Source organism: Bubalus bubalis, chromosome 4, assembly GCF_019923935.1.
Source record: "Bubalus bubalis isolate 160015118507 breed Murrah chromosome 4, NDDB_SH_1, whole genome shotgun sequence".
NCBI classification, from domain to species: Eukaryota; Metazoa; Chordata; class Mammalia; order Artiodactyla; family Bovidae; genus Bubalus; species Bubalus bubalis.
The window spans coordinates 103338918-103357094 of NC_059160.1; the positions used below are offsets into that span (position 1 = coordinate 103338918).

Sequence of the window (18177 nt, forward strand, 5' to 3'; positions counted from 1 at the left end):
GAAAAGAAGTAGACAGTGGTAATATTGATAGACAAAAAGTGAAGCGGCTAATGGATAGACAATAAAGAAAGGAAAATTAAGGAAGTAAACTGTACATTGAAAACTGCACAACCTAATCACATTTATGGAATTTTAAAATACATAGACTGTAAATTTATAAATGATCCAAAAGTTTAAGGTGTAATGTATAACTTTTTTTTTTAATTTTATTTTATTTTTAAACTTTACATAATTGTATTAGTTTTGCCAAATATCAAAATAACATTTTATGACTCAACATGAAATAGTTTACATTTTCAATTAAATTACCTTCATACACATATTGGGAGGCAAAAGGCATAATGGATGTCTGTATGTATAGCCAGTAAATAGTAAGGAAACCTACAAATAGTTCTTTTTTAAGACAGAGGAGGGAAAAAGAAAAATAATCCATTAACTCATTTATTAATCATACAATGAAGTCTGGCTCATAGAGAAAGCTGGAAACTATATTAGTTGAATGCTTATTATTTTTCAGACATTTTATTCAATATTCACTGGGCTTCTACCGTTTACTATGTGCCAAGTTCAGTGTTAGACATGTGGAATACAGCAGTCAACTGGATAGGCATAATCTCTATCCCGAAGGGAAGTGTAGGACACAGGAAATAAAACCAATAGACAAAAAAGGTCACAAACATAAAGGCAATAACCATAGTTGCTGAGATTTATAATAAGTGGAAAGTTACATATGAAGTCAGAAAAGATTTACATAGGCCTGCAATCTTCAGGTACAAGGAGGAAGAGGCAAAATGTTTCAGGCATTCAGTTAAAGAGCTGTGATGGTCAGTTCTGTGTGTCAATTTGTTCAGGCTATTCAATCAAACACCAGTTATTTGACCACTCACTAATCTAAGTCTTGCTGTGAAATTATTTAGTACATGTGATTAACATCTACTATCAGTTTACTTTAAGGAGAATATCTTCAATTTTTTTCGGTGGGCCTGATCCAAGTAGTTGAAAGACCTTTATAGCAGAACTGAAGTTCCTTCTGCTAGGAAGAAACTCCACCTGTGAACTGAAGAGTCAGCACATGCCCAGGACTTTCCAGCCTGCCCTTCCCAGTGACCTGTCCGACAAGTTCTGGAATTGCCTAGCCAGTCTTCAGTCTTGTAAACCAATTATTTGCAATAAAAATGTGTATTTTATATATTTATCCTTATGATTCTGTTTCCCTGATAGAACCTTAATTGATATAGAAATGCAAAGGCTTTGATGTTAATAAATATTTTCAAGGAATTGAAATATTTTCAAGGATTTTCAAGGAATTGAAATATAGCACGAGACTGGAGCAGCGTGTAAAAGGGAGAGGGCTAAGGACGAGATGGGCCAATACCTCATTTTGTTAAATCTGCATGATGCTCTTGAAGTATTATAATTGCCATTTCAAAGAGGAAGAAAGTACACTTAGTGAAATTGCATAATCTTACCACAAATTAAATGTCAGGTAAACGATACAGAATGGGGATTTGAAGCCAGGTTTTTCTAGTTTCACAGCTCATGGTTTTCCTTATTTACTCTGTTACCTTCTCATTCATACTTAGGGGAAATAATAACATACCAATGATAGACTGAAATATAACCAATGTGGTTGGTTCATAAACCTAATCTTAAAGTTGGTTTCCAAACCTATATGTTTCTCCATCTCTATTTTTTTAAGGGTCATTTCGCTCTTGATTATTTCTATTATTTTTTAATGTCTATCATTTATCAAACTGTTTTCCTACCTATTATAAACTTATCATCTTAAGTGACCTCATCACCCAAATTGTTTTCTGTCCTCTGCTATGTTTCCGTGACTGTTTGAACTCCAGTGAACCTACAAATCTATATCCACTGCCAGCATAGCCTGAGCTTGTCTGCAACAAGAACAATGCCACCTGTGAAATCTTAAATTTTTCTCACTCTGAGTAGTATCTTTCTAGTTTTTTCTCTGTTATTTAGCCTCATCAAATGCCAAAGTCCTTGGCATCTTTAAGTGTCACTAATGCATCAATGCTTTCCAATTCTTATCTCTCTATATGCAGACTAGGCTTTACAAGACACATTTTTGTTTTGTCTTAGCATCCATCTCCTGTTCTGCCCAGGGAAGCATAATGGCAGGCCTGGAGCCACTTAAAAGTATGCACTCTCAGCTGTTGCTCCTGGGCTGCTGAACACCATTGCAGGCAAATGACCCAACTCGAATCAAGACTGATCGGTAGAATTTTCTGCAGTGATGGAAATGTCCCATATCTGTGATGTCCAACAGAGAACACACTAGTCATTGGTAAGCAGTAGGTATGTGACTAGTGCACCTAAGGAACTGAATTATTTAGACACTGATGGCTACTGGCTGCTGTATTGGACAATACAGCTCTGCTGCTAAATCTCTTCAGTCATGTCCGACTCTGTGCGACCCCATAGACGGCAGCCCACCAGGCTCCCCCGTCCCTGGGATTCTCCAGGCAAGAACACTGGAGTGGGTTGCCATTTCCTTCTCCAATGCATGAAAGTGAAAAGGGAAAGTGAAGTCGCTCAGTCATGTCTGACTCTTAGCGACCCCATGGACTGCAGCCCACCAGGCTCCTTCGTCCATGGGATTTTCCAGGCAAGAGTACTGGAGTGGGTTGCCATTGCCTTCTCCAAATACAGCTCTAGACTGCTGTTATTATACATCTGTGGCTCCAAACTTAGATCGGCTTTCAATACAGCCCAGAAATCTTGCTACTTCCCTTCTGAGCTTTCTCTCTCAGTCTTCACAACTGTAGCTCAGAGGTGGGCTTCCCTAAGTTCTTTCAACTTAACCTCGTTTCTTCCTCATTTTCAGTAAATGACTTAGACTTTTTAACACAACAAATGTTTCATTAAACTATTGCCACAAACACCATGAACTTACTTACAGACACAGTCATTTTTATCTATTTAGTCACACCAGATAGTGTCCTAAACATTCTTAAAAAAATAATTATCTCATATGTGGTTTGAGGCTCTTTGAACTTTTCTCACTTCAGCTAGTTCCCCTTTCCTCTGTATCTTTAACCTATTCCTTTATTCTGGATATTTCCCCTAATGTTCTAATATACTCGATTTTCCTGACAATTAACCTGAGAAAAGCTTTTTTCACCCCAACCCATATTCTACTCTAACATTCTTTCTCATTTTTAAATGTAGTCAAAAACTTGCAAAATAAAACATTTGCCCCATAAATCAATATTTTTCAATCTCTGCACATTTAAATTTTGAACAGATCTCCAAAATTTACCTTAAAAAACTCCAAAACTCATAATCTTCTCATTCTACATTTCAGACTCTCCATCCTCTGTTGGTGCACTGTTTCCTCAAGGCTCCTTTATTAGCTCGCTCCTGCTCACGCTCAGCTTCCTCGTGCAATGTCAAATCATGATTCCCAGGTGAAGAAGAGAGATGCCCTACTCAAATCCGTTTCAGAGGCAGACTTTTAGCCCAACTGTGGGGAGTGCATTCATGAGATATGCTTTAGCTCCACTACCTCAGGATCTGCCTCAGCTGCAGAGAAGCACCTGTCTGAGGTCCTATCCTAGGCAGACCTGCCGAGCTCCCTACCAGGTAAGTTGAGGCTTTGTCAGGCCTGCATTACAGCACAGGTGCTGCTTCTACCCAGTCCTACTTCCTTCACAAACAGTTACAAGATAAAATGGAAGAGAAAAACATGTTGTAAAAACAATAAAAATATATGATGCCAAAGAATCAGTATTTTTTAAATGTGCCAGTTTTTATTTCTTTCATCAGTACCTTATAGTTTTCTGAGTACACATCTTTTTGCCTCTTTAGATAGATCTATTCCTAGGTATTGTATTATTTTTGTTGCAATGGTGAATGGGATTGTTTCCTTCATTTCTCTTTCTGATTTTTTGTTGTTAGTGTATAGGAATGCAAGAGATTTCTGAGCATTAATTTTGTATCCTGCAACTTTACCAAATTCATTGATTAGTTTTCTGGTGGCATCTTTAGGATTTTCTATGCACAGTATCTATGGCATGTACTATGTACAGTATCGTGTCATCTGCAAATAGTGATAGTTTTACTTTTTTCCAATTGAGACTGTCATACAGAATGAAGTAAGTCAGTAAGAAAAACAAATATTATATATTAATGTATAAATGTGTAATCTAGAAAAAATGGTACAGATGAACCTATTTGCAAAGCAGAAATAGAGACACAAATATAGATAAAAATGTCTGGATACCAAAGAGGGAATGGGGAGTAGGGTGAATTGGGAGGTAGAGACTGGCATGTTTACACTGTGAGTGTGCTCAGTCACTTCAATCGCGTCGGACTCTTTGCTACCCCATGGACTGTAGCTTGCCAGGCTCCTCTGTCTGTGGGTTTTCCAGGCAAGAATACTGGAATGGGTTGCCATGCCCTCCTCCAGGGGATCTTCCTTACCCAGGGACTGAACTCCCATCTCTTGAGTGTCCTGCACTGCAGGTGGATTCTTTACTGCTGAGCCACTAGGGAAGCCCCATGCATACACTACTATGGATAAAATAGATAACTAATGAGAACCTACTGTACAGCACAGGGAACTCTACCCAATGTTCTGTGTGACCTAAATGGAAAGAAAAGCCAAAAAAGAGGGGATATATGTATGAATATAGCTGATTCACTTTGCTGTGCAGCAGAAACTAACACAACATTGCAAAGAAACTGTATTCCAATATTTTTTTTTAATGTGCAAAATCTGTAAGAAAAATACTACTGAAAGTCTTATGAGTATATTCAAACAAATGGAAAGTCACCCTATGTGCACTGATAAGTTTACTGAACATCTTAAAGATATAAAGATGTATCTGATTAATTTATTTCTCTAATATATCTAATCATCTCTGGTACAGATATATCATATCCATTGATCCCAGAAACAACCTAAGTACAAAAGTACAGTTTACTTAAGAAAATATATGAATCTATCAAAATCAACACAGTCTCAAGGCAAAAATCTCTTACTTCACGGATTAATGTATTTTTATACATAATTTACCCTGGAGGAGGGCCCAGAAACCCACTCCAATGTTCTTGTCTGGAGAATCCCATTGACAGAGGAGCCTGGCAGGCTACAGTTCATTGGCAAAGAGTCAGACATGACTGAAGCAACTTAGCACACACATCTATAATTTAACCCCAATATAAATGTCAACAACCAAAGTTAGGACTTTTCTAGAACAACAAATAGTAGTAGTGAAACTCCTATGGGAAAATAAACACTCAAGAAGTTAATACCTTAAAATAGAAGAGCCATAGCAGGTACTGGACAGTCTAGACATCACCATGTGCTATTACTGTCTGTATAGGATTATGGTTTTACTATTGATTTGTATCTTGACCTCATATCCTAGGTTAACATGTTTAAATGCATTAGCCTTTGTAGATAATTTGGAATTATTTATATTAAAAAAGATCTGTGAATAGATTTAAATTTTCTTTACAATCTCTATTTTTTTCTTTTTCTCACTGCACTGGCTTGAACTTCCAGTACGATGTTGAATAGCAGTGGTAACAGTGAACATCTTGTCTTCTTCCTGAACTTAGGAAAAGTATATTCTTTATTATGGTAAAGTCATTCTCTTTATTGTTTGCTAAGTATAATTGTCATAAATGAGTGTGGAATTTTTTTCAAATGTTTTTTCTTCATTAACTGAATGGCATTCATCTTTAATTATTAATATGGAGAATTACATTGATTTTTTAAATGATGAGCCTGTTTTGCATCCCTGGAATGAATCATCCTTGGTGGTAATGTTTTATCCCTTATACATGGTATTGAATTTAATAAGTTAATATTTTGGTGAGGATTTTTACATCTATTTTCTTAAGGTAAATTTGTCTGTAGTTACCTTTTATTCTAATGGTTCTGTCTGGTTTGGGTATTAAAAAAATTGGCATTTTAGAGAAGTTGAGATTATTTAATTCCCTTCTATTTCTGGAAGCTATTTCTTAGAATTGGTATAATACCTTCCCTTCAATCCACTGTAGTGAGTTTCCAAAACTGCCTTAAGGTAGCAGATTTTTTTGCTTTCTCTCTGCAGGTGAAGTTATTTATTCTGATTGGGAAATAGAGGAGGTGGTATCTGGGTTAGGTTTCAAGAGTTAATGCTGTTCTACATTCCCAACCAGTACCAGGAAAAGAACTCTCTTGGATTCTCTCAGATTTTTTTATTGTGATCTCCCGTTTGAGTTCAAGGACGTTGTGCAAAAGGTTGTGACTCCTTCAGGTCTTCAGCCCCAGTGGGCTTCCTTTCCACACTGGTTTAGCCCACGCTTGGTCTTTAGCAATTTCTTTAAATTTTTAACTTGTATTTCTTATCCATTCCAAGTAAGCAAATGAGAGAGTTCTGTTTCTTACTGCAAGTGGCTCTCTTTCACAAGGTTTCAGGGTACTTAATTGCCCTGAAATTTTAGTTCTGTGCTAGAAATGCAAAAAAGCAAAATGGCTGTCTGCGGAGGCCTTACAAATAGCTGTGAAAAGAAGAGAAGTGAAAAGCAAAGGAGAAAAGGAAAGATATAAGCATCTGAATGCAGAGTTCCAAAGAATAGCAAGAAGAGATAAGAATGTCTTCCTCAGCAATCAATGCAAAGAAATAGAGGAAAACAACAGAATGGGAAAGACTAGAGATCTCTTCAAGAAATTAGAGATACCAAGGAAACAATTCATGCAAAGATGGGCTCAATAAAGGACAGAAATGGTATGGACCTAACAGAAGCAAAAGATATTAAGAGGTGGAAAGAATACACAGAAGAACTGTACAAAAAAGATCTTCACGACCCAGATAATCACGATGGTGTGATCACTGTCCTAGAGCCAGACATCCTGGAATGTGAAGTAAAGTGGGCCTTAGGAAGCATAGCTATGAACAAAGCTAGTGGAGATGATGGAATTCCAGTTGAGCTATTTCAAATCCTAAAAGGTGATGCTGTGAAAGTGCTGCACTCAATATGCCAGCACATTTGGAAAACTCAGCAGTGGCCACAGGACTGGAAAAGGTCAATTTTCATTCCAATCCCAAAGAAAGGCAATGCCAAAGAATGCTCAAACTACTGCACAATTGCACTCATCTCACATGCTAGTAAAGTAATGCTCAAAATCCTCCAAGCCAGGCTTCAGCAATATGTGAACTGTGAACTTCCAGATATTCAAGCTGGTTTTAGAAAAGGCAGAGGAACCAGAGATCAAATTGTCAACATCTGCTGGATCATGGAAAAAGCAAGAGAGTTCCAGAAAAACATCTATTTCTGCTTTATTGACTATGCCAAAGCCTTTGACTGTGTGGATCACAATAAATGGTGGAAAATTCTGGAAGAGATGGGAATACCAGACCACCTTACCTGCCTCTTGAGAAACATGTATGCAGGTCAGGAAGCAACAGTTAGAACTGGACATGGAACAACAGACTGGTTCCAAATAGGAAAAGGAGTACGTCAAGGCTGTATATTGTCACCCTGCTTATTTAACTTCTATGCAGAGTACATCGTGAGAAACGCTGGGCTGGAAGAAGCACAAGCTAGAATCAAGATTGCCAGGAGAAATATCAATAACCTCAGATATGCAGATGACACCACCCTTATGGCAGAAAGTGAAGAGGAACTAAAAAGCCTCTTGATGAAAGTGAAAGTAGAGAGTGAAAAAGTTGGCTTAAAGCTCAACATTTAGAAGACAAAGATCATGGCATCTGGTCCCATCACTTCATGGGAAATAGATGGGGAAACAGTGGAAACAGTGTCAGACCTTATTTTGGGGGGCTCCAAAATCCCTGCAGATGGTGACTGCAGCCATGAAATTAAAAAACGCTTACTCCTTGGAAGGAAAGTTATGACTAAACTAGATAGCATATTGAAAAGCAGAGACATTACTTTGTCAGCAAAAGTCTTTCCAGTCAAGGCTATAGTTTTTCCAGTGGTCATGTATGGATGTGAAAGTTGGACTGTGAAGAAAGCTGAGCGCCGAAGAATTGATGCTTTTGAACTATGGTGTTGGAGAAGACTCTTGAGAGTCCCTTGGACTGCAAGGAGATCCAACCAGTCCATTCTGAAGGAGATCAGCCCTGGGATTTCTTTGGAAAGAATGATGCTAAAGCTGAAACTCCAATACTTTGGCCACCTCATGTGAAGAGTTGACTCATTGGGAAAGACTGTGATTCTGGGAGGGATTGGGGGCAGGAGGAGAAGGGGATGACAGAGGATGAGATGGCTGGATGGCATCACTGACTCGATGGACGTTGAGTCTCAGTGAACTCCGGGAGTTGGTGATGGACAGGGAGGCCTGGTGTGCTGCAATTCATGGGGTTGCAAAGAGTAGGACATGACTGAGCCACCTAACTGAACTGAACTGAACTGAGGTTCAAGAAAAATAATTATTGTACCCTTTGTCCAGGTTTATCAATGATTTAATGAAGAAGATAATCCTCTTTCAGTTCACTACATCTCTGAGCTGAAACCAAATAGACTATTTTCACAGAAAATAAATCTAGCCTTTAAATTTTCTTGACAATTTATTTAAGAAAATATGTTAAGTACTCATCAAAATCAACACAATCTCCATGTGAATATTTTCTTCTTCTCTGATTAATCCTTTACAAAAATCACCAAATTAAGCTTTCCTTTAATATTGAACTAGGATTTTTCAACCTATTAAATTTCAAGTTAACTGAGATAATAAAACTTTGTGTTTTTAAAAGTACTTTATTTAATACTTATTTTAATATTCTATAAAACATTACACATGTATTCAAAAACTTTGAATTTTAAAAGCTGATTATGGATATTAGAATAAGCTTTGTTTATTAGAAACAAATCTTTCATTAAACATAATTTTTTTGCTTATGCATTCACTTTTTAAATATTCTTGGAAGCTCATTATTTATAAAAATTGAGAACAGCCTAATACATGCCTAAAATGTTTTCATTCAGATAAATTAGCCTAGTGTGGACAATATTTTGAGACAGTAATTTATTATTTATTTATATCTACATCATGGACTGAGAAGCTTGGTAGGCTACAGTCCATAGGGTGGCAGAGTCGGACACAACTGAGTGAGTTCACTTTCTTTCACATCATGTCATACTACATTATAGTATATTAGCATTTTTCTTTTCCAAATTCATGAATTTAAGTGACAAGATAGCAAAAACAGCTTGTGATTCTTCCTGCCTTTTTTTCCTCTAAAAGCCAAAACTTGTGTCAAGGAAGAAGTACTTGAATAGGAAAGATATCTGTTTCTACATCTGTATCTACATCTATCAATCAATTTATATCTATCAATTATCTCTCTATCTCCATGAGAAGGCATAGCAAGTGTAGGTTCAATCCTGGATTAGAAGATTCCCCAATTTGGATTTGCAGATGGTAAGGAAGCCATGAGAACTTGGGTGAAAAAAGAAAGAAAAACTGAACCATGCTTTCCGGAAGTGCTAAGTGAATTCCACAATACCGTATGGTTAACTGAATAAGATGGAATTTCACAATGCCAGTGAATTGAAAGAGTTCAAAGAGAAATGATGTATGTTTTAACACTAGACAAAACCACAAATGGTTTTGTGAAGTTTTCCCTGTGGTCTCTTGAAACTGAGGCCTTAGATAGGTGTTGGATCTGAACATTCATGTTGACTGTGGGGTGTTTCAAATGATATTTTCTATAGATAAATGGTCTTTGCCCATGTCTCAGCTCTCTCAGACATTTCTCTGAACTTTGACACCAGCCTGCCTGTGGAACCCTGAGACACTGGAGCTATATAATAGAGTAGGTGTTCAAAATAGTTATTACCTTGAACTTTATAAAATATAGCTTTTACATGGATATTCACATGGTTAATATGAGACGGCTTATTCTGGACTACTAAAATCCCAATGTTTTGATTGACTCTCATCCTTAAAGAGACTAAGAGATATTACAAATGACTAAAATTATGTTTCTCAGCAAGCAGGAAAGATAGAAGCTCAAAATTAAAATTAATTTGAGTTTTAGGATACTGCTACAGTTCTTGCTCCTGTGTTTCAATATTATTGCTCTATAAAAATAAAATTTATTTTGGCTTATATAATTCAGTTAACTAATTCTTCTATATTTTTCCCTACAGGATTTCCGTTTTTATTCCAAATGAATACTTTAAGAGAACTGAAAGAAAAGAAAATAAAAATCAAGTATTTGTCTCTTTCCCAATGGTATTTTCAAGTTTCTCCTTATTCTTATTTCTATACTAAAGCATTTAAACATTTTTCTAAAATTCTCACAGTAACAGAAATAGTTTTTTTTAAGGGCTGTCATTTCCTTTCCTAATATAGATTGATAGCAATGTTTTTTATTAATCTTTACATTTTTAAAATGAGCATTATTTTTATCCTTCACAATGCATGCACCTTAACTGGCAGTTTGAGATATTAATTTTAATAATTGGTGGCTTATTTGTGCTTTTTATAGCCCAATAAATCATCAGAAGTATATAGATGAGAATCAAATAACTTAAGCATATTACTTAAAAATAATTCTTAAAATTCTGGTTTCCTACAAAGTAAATATACAGACCCAGCTCTTGGTTGAAAAGGCATTTACATTAATGTCAAATATTTTATTTCTTTTATATATTAAAACTCTTGAAATGATTAAAACAATTTGCTAAAGTTTTTTTTTTTTTTTTTACATATTATAGTATTGGAATCATAGGGCTTTTGATGTATTATTCTTTGAAATGTTGAAGGTTCCATAAACTAGTGAGAAGGTATATAGAACTTTGAATGCTACATACCATTATTTCTCCCCTGTTGCAAATCCTGATTTTAACTAGTGTTTTCAATTGTCTAATCATCCACCAAACTTCTTTCCCCCAATTTTTATAACAGCTTAATTGACATGTAATTCATATATCACAGAGTTAATTCTTTTAAAGTGTAGCAGGTAGCAATACTTCATCCCCCAAACCTTATTTTTTTGGGAATTCAGTGTTTCTTTAAAGAAAATGCATTCACAGTTATGCAATCATCACTTCTAATTTTAAAACATCTTTCATCACTCTCTTCCTCCAGCAACCATTTATCTACTTTCAGTCTGCATACCATATTCGACTTTCTGTGACTGGCTTCTTTAAATTAGCATAATGTTTTATGGAATAATTCAAATAATTCATGTTGTAGCAAGTATCAATACTTCACCCCCCAGACCTTGTTGTCTTGGGAATCATGGTCCGAATATAGACACTCAAAGCAGGACATAGTCAAATACATGAACAAGTTCATCTTCAGTATCAGAGATAAAACACAGCTAAAAGGTAGTCACAAAGACCACCCATTACCTGTGTTGTTGGTTAAGTAGTGGTTTCTCCCACAATTTGGCACTCATCATTTACTTTAGTCCTTTATTCTCGGGGATGGGGATGAGGAAATGGGCTGAAGGTTGGAACCACTGAAGTAATTTCTGGTATTTTTGTCACTTACATTACTTGTAATAGTTTTCCACCTCTTCCCGCTCCCTGTTCTCTGGATATCATGGAATATGTACTTAAATGTAGGCAGATCTATGATCTCTATCAATATGATAGTTGTTCATTACCTTTTCATCTTTATTTTATATTTCTCTATCTTTAGCATCATCTATAAAATGAATCTACTCATATCAGAATCTGTTTCTATGCTACAGTGAAATAAAGTTTTCATTTATTCTTTAAATTTGTATTTTATGTCAACTATGTGCCCAGGTATGGAGTGAGATTCAATACAATATCTGGGGAAATTGTGATCAGTGAAATGTAGTATATGACTTACTCAGAACCAGAACTTTCTGAAGGAGATATACATGTAAACTAGTAATTTTAACAGTGTGATAAGTGCCATAATAAACAATTGACCAGCAGATGATAGGAGACCATTGTAAAGGATAATATTGAATTGTGTTTCAAAGGATAAGTACAGTTTTGCTAAATGAATGTATGGAAGACAATTTTGGAGAAAATATCACTTAAGGATGGAGAGATATTCTGAGAACTTGAAGTCTCTATGTCTAAATCATGTCCCAAACTCTTAGGAGAATGACATTATACTAAAAAGAGAAAGTTAGAGGGCAATAATCCTATTAAACTTGTGCTAAAACATGCAGATGACACCACCCTTATGGCAGAAAGTGAAGAAGAAATGAAGAGCCTCTTGATGAAAGTGATAGATGAGAGTAAAAAAGTTGGCTTAAAGCTCAACATTCAGAAAACTAAGATCATGGCATCTAGTCCCATCACTTCATGGCAAATAGATGGGGAAACAGTGGAAACAGTGTCAGACTTTATTTTTTGGGGCTCCAAAATCACTGCAGATGGTGACTATAGCCATGAAATTAAAAGACACTTACTCCTTGGAAGGAAAGTTATGACCAAGCTAGACAGCATATTAAAAAGCAGAGACATTACTTTGCCAACAAAGGTCCATTTAGTCAAGGCTATGGTTTTTCCAGTGGACATGTATGGATGCGAGAGTTGGACTATAAAGAAAGCTGAGCGCCGAAGAATTGATGCTTTTGAACTGTGGTTTGGGGAAGACTCTTGAGAGTCCCTTGGACTGCAAGGAGATCCAGCCTGTCCATCCTAAAGGAGATCAGTCCTGGGTCTTCATTGGAAGGACTGATGTTGAAGCTGAAACTCCAATACTTTGGCCATGTGATGTGAAGAGCTGACTCACTGGAAAAAACTCTGATGCTGGTAAAGATTGAGGGCAGGAGGAGAAGGGGACAACAGAGGATGAGATGGTTGGATGGGATAACCAACTCAATGGACATGGGTTTGAGTGGACTCCGGGAGTTGGTGATGGACAGGGAGGCCTGGCATGCTGCAGTTCATGGGGTTGCAAAGAGTCGGACATGACTGAGCGACTGAACTGAAAACATGCCCAGAGGCACATTCATTAAATTGATACTTTCAACTCTCCAGATTTGACTAAAGTTGAAGCAACTTTCTTTCTTTTTTTACTTATTTTATTTTATTTTATTTTTTTAACTTTACAATATTGTATTGGTTTTGCCATGTATCAACATGAATCCACCACAGGTATACACGTGTTCCCCATCCTGAACCCTCCTCTCTCGTCCCTCCCCGTACCATCCCTCTGGGTCATCCCAGTGAACCAGCCCCAAGCATCCAGTATTGTGCATCGAACCTGGACTGGCGACTCGTTTCTCTGGCCCCCTAAAACAGGCATTCTATAAATTTTTTCTTCAGAGATTTTCTTGGTATTTTTGGAGTCTATTTTCCATAATAAAAACATGCTTGCTTTGTTAAATTTTAAATCCTTCTATTAAGCTAGGCTCCAAAATAAGTATTTTAGACTCATTATTTCAGTCAGCTGTTAGTCTGATGTTGGACTGGCTACATCAGACCTCTGTGTAAGCTTAAAGAAAAACAAAACTATTCCTTTCTAATTTTATGTTATACGCACATTTCATTTATTAACCATCTTCAAGGTACCAAGCTTTTCTTCATGGGATTTTATGGACCGTAGCCTGCCAGGCTCCTGTCCCTGGAATTCTCCAGGCACGAATACTGGTGTGGGTAGCCAATCCCTTCTCCAGGGGATCTTCCTACCCAGGATCAAACCCAGATCTCCTTCAATGCAGGTGGATTCTTTACCATCTGAGCTACCAGAGAAATCCCATATTGAAACACATTTGAAATAAATATACATGATTAGAGATTAAGCTGGACTTAGTCATAAATGTTTTATTGTAGCATTTATGTACCTGTTAAGTATAGGCTAGTGTTCTTTGCAGGGATGAGAAGACCTAAAAGCTGTTGGAATTAGCTCAACTGTGCACATACATAATGTAATGTATTACATTTTGCTGAGGTCACAGACTCCTGCTATGTCTCTCCTCCTCCTCTCTCGTTTCCTTGATTTTACCTCTTTTTTTTTCCTGAGAATAATTTGAGAGCCAAATGTGGAGATGTGGAGCTTAGAAGGACTGAATCAGTGAATTCTAGGCATTTATTGCAGGACATTATATATTCTAATGTGAAAATCAGTATTTTTGTTTTTTTAATTTTTTTCTTGCTGCTATGGAATGATTCAAATTTTCATAGTAGCACTGCTATATACCTGCCTTACCTGCAGAATGTATCTGAAAATTACTATTCCTTATGTTTGGAAAAAAATATTTAAATGTTTGTTTGTTGGTTGACTTGTCAATTTTTAATCAACTTTTATTATATTGCCTAAAAATCTATAGTGGAAAAATAGAAAGTCTTTATAGATATAGATGGATAAGGAATAAGTGGCCAAATGAGAGGAAAAGTATCCATGGCAGCTTATGAATTGGGCTCTACAATGTGAAGACTTGAGTCTAGAAGAGTGGCAAAGGGTATGTGGTGATGGGGATTCCTAGAAAGTAGTGGTTAAGTAGACCAAGAGAGGTACCACTCTGAATAACTAAATATTCTGAGGAGTTACATTAGGTAGAGGTCTTTACCTGACTAGGAGCTTTCATCCTTCAATTCTTTACTTCAGCTATCAGCCAGTTTATCATGCCACATACCTCAAAGTGAAATTCCATCCCTTTTGCTACCAAAGTCAGAACTCTGACTGACCAGCAGCAATAAGGGATGCCCACCAGTTCACCAGAATCTTGCTCAGTAATCACGTGACAATTATAGATTTTTGCCTTCCCACTACGTCTTAAAACATATGTAAAACCCCAAGGGATCCCTGGATTTCTAGCAGAATATTGAGGAGGAACTTTTTCCTGATCTCAGAGGTTCATAATGGAACAAACTCAAGACTCTGAAGTCAGGATGAGACACAGCATTGGATAACTAGTGTCAGTTTCACAACGCCGGCCCTGCCTTTGGCCACCATATATATCATAAAACAGTAATGGTGGAAAAAGTGAGTCGTCTTGTTGTCTGAGGCACTTGGGGTTAGAATTCAGAAAGCACTAACATGGCAACGAGGGAGAAAAATGTTTTTCACTAATTCACAGGCACTGAGATTAACATTAGGATCCAAACATAATTTTAAAATCGCTAATGTTCTTCTCTAGATCTTCCAGTCTCAGAAACTTCTCACATTTCTCTTTTGGAAAAGCATCTGAAATATTAACTTGCTTTGAAAATTAAGTAATGTAATAAACATAGCTAGTCCCATACCATTTCAATGCATGGTAGCTTTTACTACTAATTACATATTATTATAGGAGAAGGAAATGGCAACCCACTCCATTATTCTTGCCTGGAAAATCCCATGGACAGAGGAGTTGGCAGGAAACAGTCCATGGTGTAGCAAAGAGTCAGACACGACTGAGCGACTAAACACCAGCAGCATTAAATAGAGACATGGGTGATCAGTTGTGGTTGATTGTGACCCCATGGATTGTAGCCCGCCAGGATCCTCTGTCCATGGAATTTTCAGGCAACAATACTGGAGTGGGTTGCCATTTCCTACTCCAGGGTATCTTCCTAACCCAGAGATCATACAGAATCTATACATACAGCTTACAAAAACTGTACAGACTCATATACTAGAAAAAGAACTTTGTTATATCAAGTGATTTGCAACTACGAGTGGCTTGAAAAAATTGTATACTGTTACTTCTTACTGTTGGGGGTCTTTGTTCCTTTTCTTGCTTTCCAAACCTTCAAAGATACTAATACTTGCTCTTTTTTGTGGTGCCTCAGAGGCTGTCAGCCGCTTCAGAATGAAGCTGAACATCTCTTTCCCAGCAACTGGCTGCCAGAAGCTCATTGAAGTGGACAATGAATGAAAACTTCGTACCTTCTGCGAGAAGCGTATGGCCACAGAAGTTGCTGCTGATGCTCTGTGTGAAGAACGGAAGGGTTATGTGTCTGAATCAGTGGCGGGAACAATAAGCAGGGTTTCCCCATGAAGCAGGGTGTCTTGACCCATGGCCAAGTTCACCTGCTACTGAGTAAGGGACATTCCTGTTACAGACCAAGGAGGACTGGAGAAAGAAAGCGCAAATCTGTATGGGGTTGCATTGTGAACGCCAAAATGTTTTCACACACAAACACACACACAAACAGTGTGGAGTGTTTTCAATTTGGTCATCATGAAAAAAGGGGAGAAGGATATTCCTGGACTCACTGATACTTCAGTGCCTCATCGCCTGGGTCCAAAAAGAGCTAGGAGAATCCTCAAATTTTTCAGTCTCTCTAAAGATGATATCTGCCAATATGTTGTACGAAAGCCCATAAACAAAGACGGTAAGAAACCTAGGACTAAAGCACCCAAGATTCAGCATCTCGTGACTCCACGAGTTCTGCAACACAAACACCGGCGTATTGCTCTGAAGAAACAGCGTACTAAGAAAAACAAAGAAGAGGCTGCAGAATATGCTAAACTTTTGGCCAAGAGAATGAAGGAGGCCAAAGAAAAACGGCAGGAACAGATTGCCAAGAGACGGAGGCTGTCCTCCCTTGTAGAAGAGAGCTTCTACTTCTGAGTCCAGTCAAAACTGAGATGTTCTAAGAGTAGCAAATAAATAAGATCAGACATCAAAAAAAAAAAAAAAAAAGATACTAATACTGGATGTTAGAACCTATAAACTATGATACTCAACCAGATCCTTTCATTTCTATGAGTAGCTATATACCCCCATTGCTTGATAAGATACTTATCAAAAACTACATGCTAGAATGTATAAATGTGAGTGAAGATCTTATTGAAGACAAGAAAATTATATTGAAGATCTTCATAAATAAGAGTACATGTGTTGTGGTTTCAGACTGTTTCTCTTCTGATCTATTTTCCATTCTGGAGTCAGCATGATCAATTATGAGTAAAGCTGGAACGCCATAACCATCTCAAAGCCGAAAGGCCACATTCATTTGCTGCCCTCTAAGCATGAGCACAGTTTCGGTGCATTCTGAGTGTTACAATATTTCAAGTTACAGTTCTTTCCCAGTTGTCTTTGTTGTTCTTTCTTTCTTCTTGTTGTCATGATCACTCTACCCTTTCCATTAATCAGAAGGTTTTTATATATTTATAGCCAACCCCATTCCTAGGAACTAGTTTATTCTTGGTAAATCTTCATATTTAGCATCTAGCTCAATGTCATATTTTATATGTATTCTTTAAATTACTTATCATTTTGGCCTATCAATAAATAAATAACCATGGGGCAGCTGGAACTATGGTTAGAATTCAAAATCACCTGACGTGCCTCTTACTACATCCAGATCTAGACATAAAAGTTAGTGAAAAATCTTCAACTCCATAATGGCAATACTATTGAAACTCAGGCCTTTGGGAATATGGGTTTGTGTAGCACAATCAACTAAAGATCTCTGACCAAAAAAATGCAGGTTGAAGGAAAAGTGACATAAAATGGGGAAGAAAGACAGCAGAAATATTTGGAACCAGTCTCTTATGATCACTTGTCCTGGCACATTGTTCCTTTTTACATTCTACACTTGTCCTAATATGTTATATAAGGAGAAGTGACTTTTTTTTTTTTTGCAACTTAGTTTAAGGCTATAGAATATCCAGATGTGAGTGTGACTACAACAGTCAAGAATTATGATTATCTTGTGACCCAATGTACACAGGATTTCTAGCTTCTATAAGCGTGATGCTTTAATATTTGCCCTATAAGCCTGTGTCAAGTAGGCCTGGTTTTAGACAACTTGATATGCATCACCATGCTTTGATTTCCTGACTCTTTCACGTCACCCCTCTTCTTGGAGAGGTGTCCTCTTCCAGGGGGATTTTTCAAATACTAACCAACCCATCCAGAATCCACACTCCCAATCACTTTTCTTATTGGGCTTTCACATTCTGGGTTACTATAAACCTGCCCTAATCACCTCAGAACCAGGTACCAGACAATTAGGGATAGCATCTATGTATCAAAGCCTGAAAGCCAATTCTAAGCCTATTTATCCTTGTCCATTACTTCCTGAGGAAAACAAAGTTCTTGTCCATAGTTTCCCCCTTACCATATGCTTAGTGACCAACTCAGGCACTTTCCCAGGCCATGGCTTGCTATTCCCTTTTATCTTGGGAACTGCAACAAATGATCTTGCCAATGGCAACCATTTCCCAATCTTTTGACCTTACTATACTTCACATTTTCCATTAATACATTATATTTTAAAACATTCATGTTGGGAGATGGTCGGATATCTCCAGTTGCATAAAAG

General features: G+C 37.1%; 1 protein-coding gene across 2 annotated transcripts; it reads left to right on the top strand.

Annotated features, from left to right (window-relative positions):
• Nucleotides 1-1625: 1625 nt before the first annotated feature.
• Nucleotides 1626-16787, top strand: LOC102414531 (40S ribosomal protein S6-like). 2 transcript variants are annotated; one of them, XR_006640905.1, is made up of 3 exons: nucleotides 1626-2308; nucleotides 3329-3606; nucleotides 15696-16074. XR_006640905.1 is itself a non-coding variant. In XM_045165202.1 (2 exons), exon 2 carries the CDS (start codon nucleotides 16086-16088, stop codon nucleotides 16476-16478), a length of 393 nt encoding a protein of 130 aa, XP_045021137.1. In that variant the 5' UTR covers nucleotides 3168-3606; nucleotides 15696-16085; the 3' UTR covers nucleotides 16479-16787. The 2 variants fall into 2 exon arrangements, 1 of the variants encoding a protein (XP_045021137.1); XM_045165202.1 differs by lacking the exon at nucleotides 1626-2308 and having other exon boundaries at nucleotides 3168-3606; nucleotides 15696-16787.
• Nucleotides 16788-18177: the final 1390 nt, after the last annotated feature.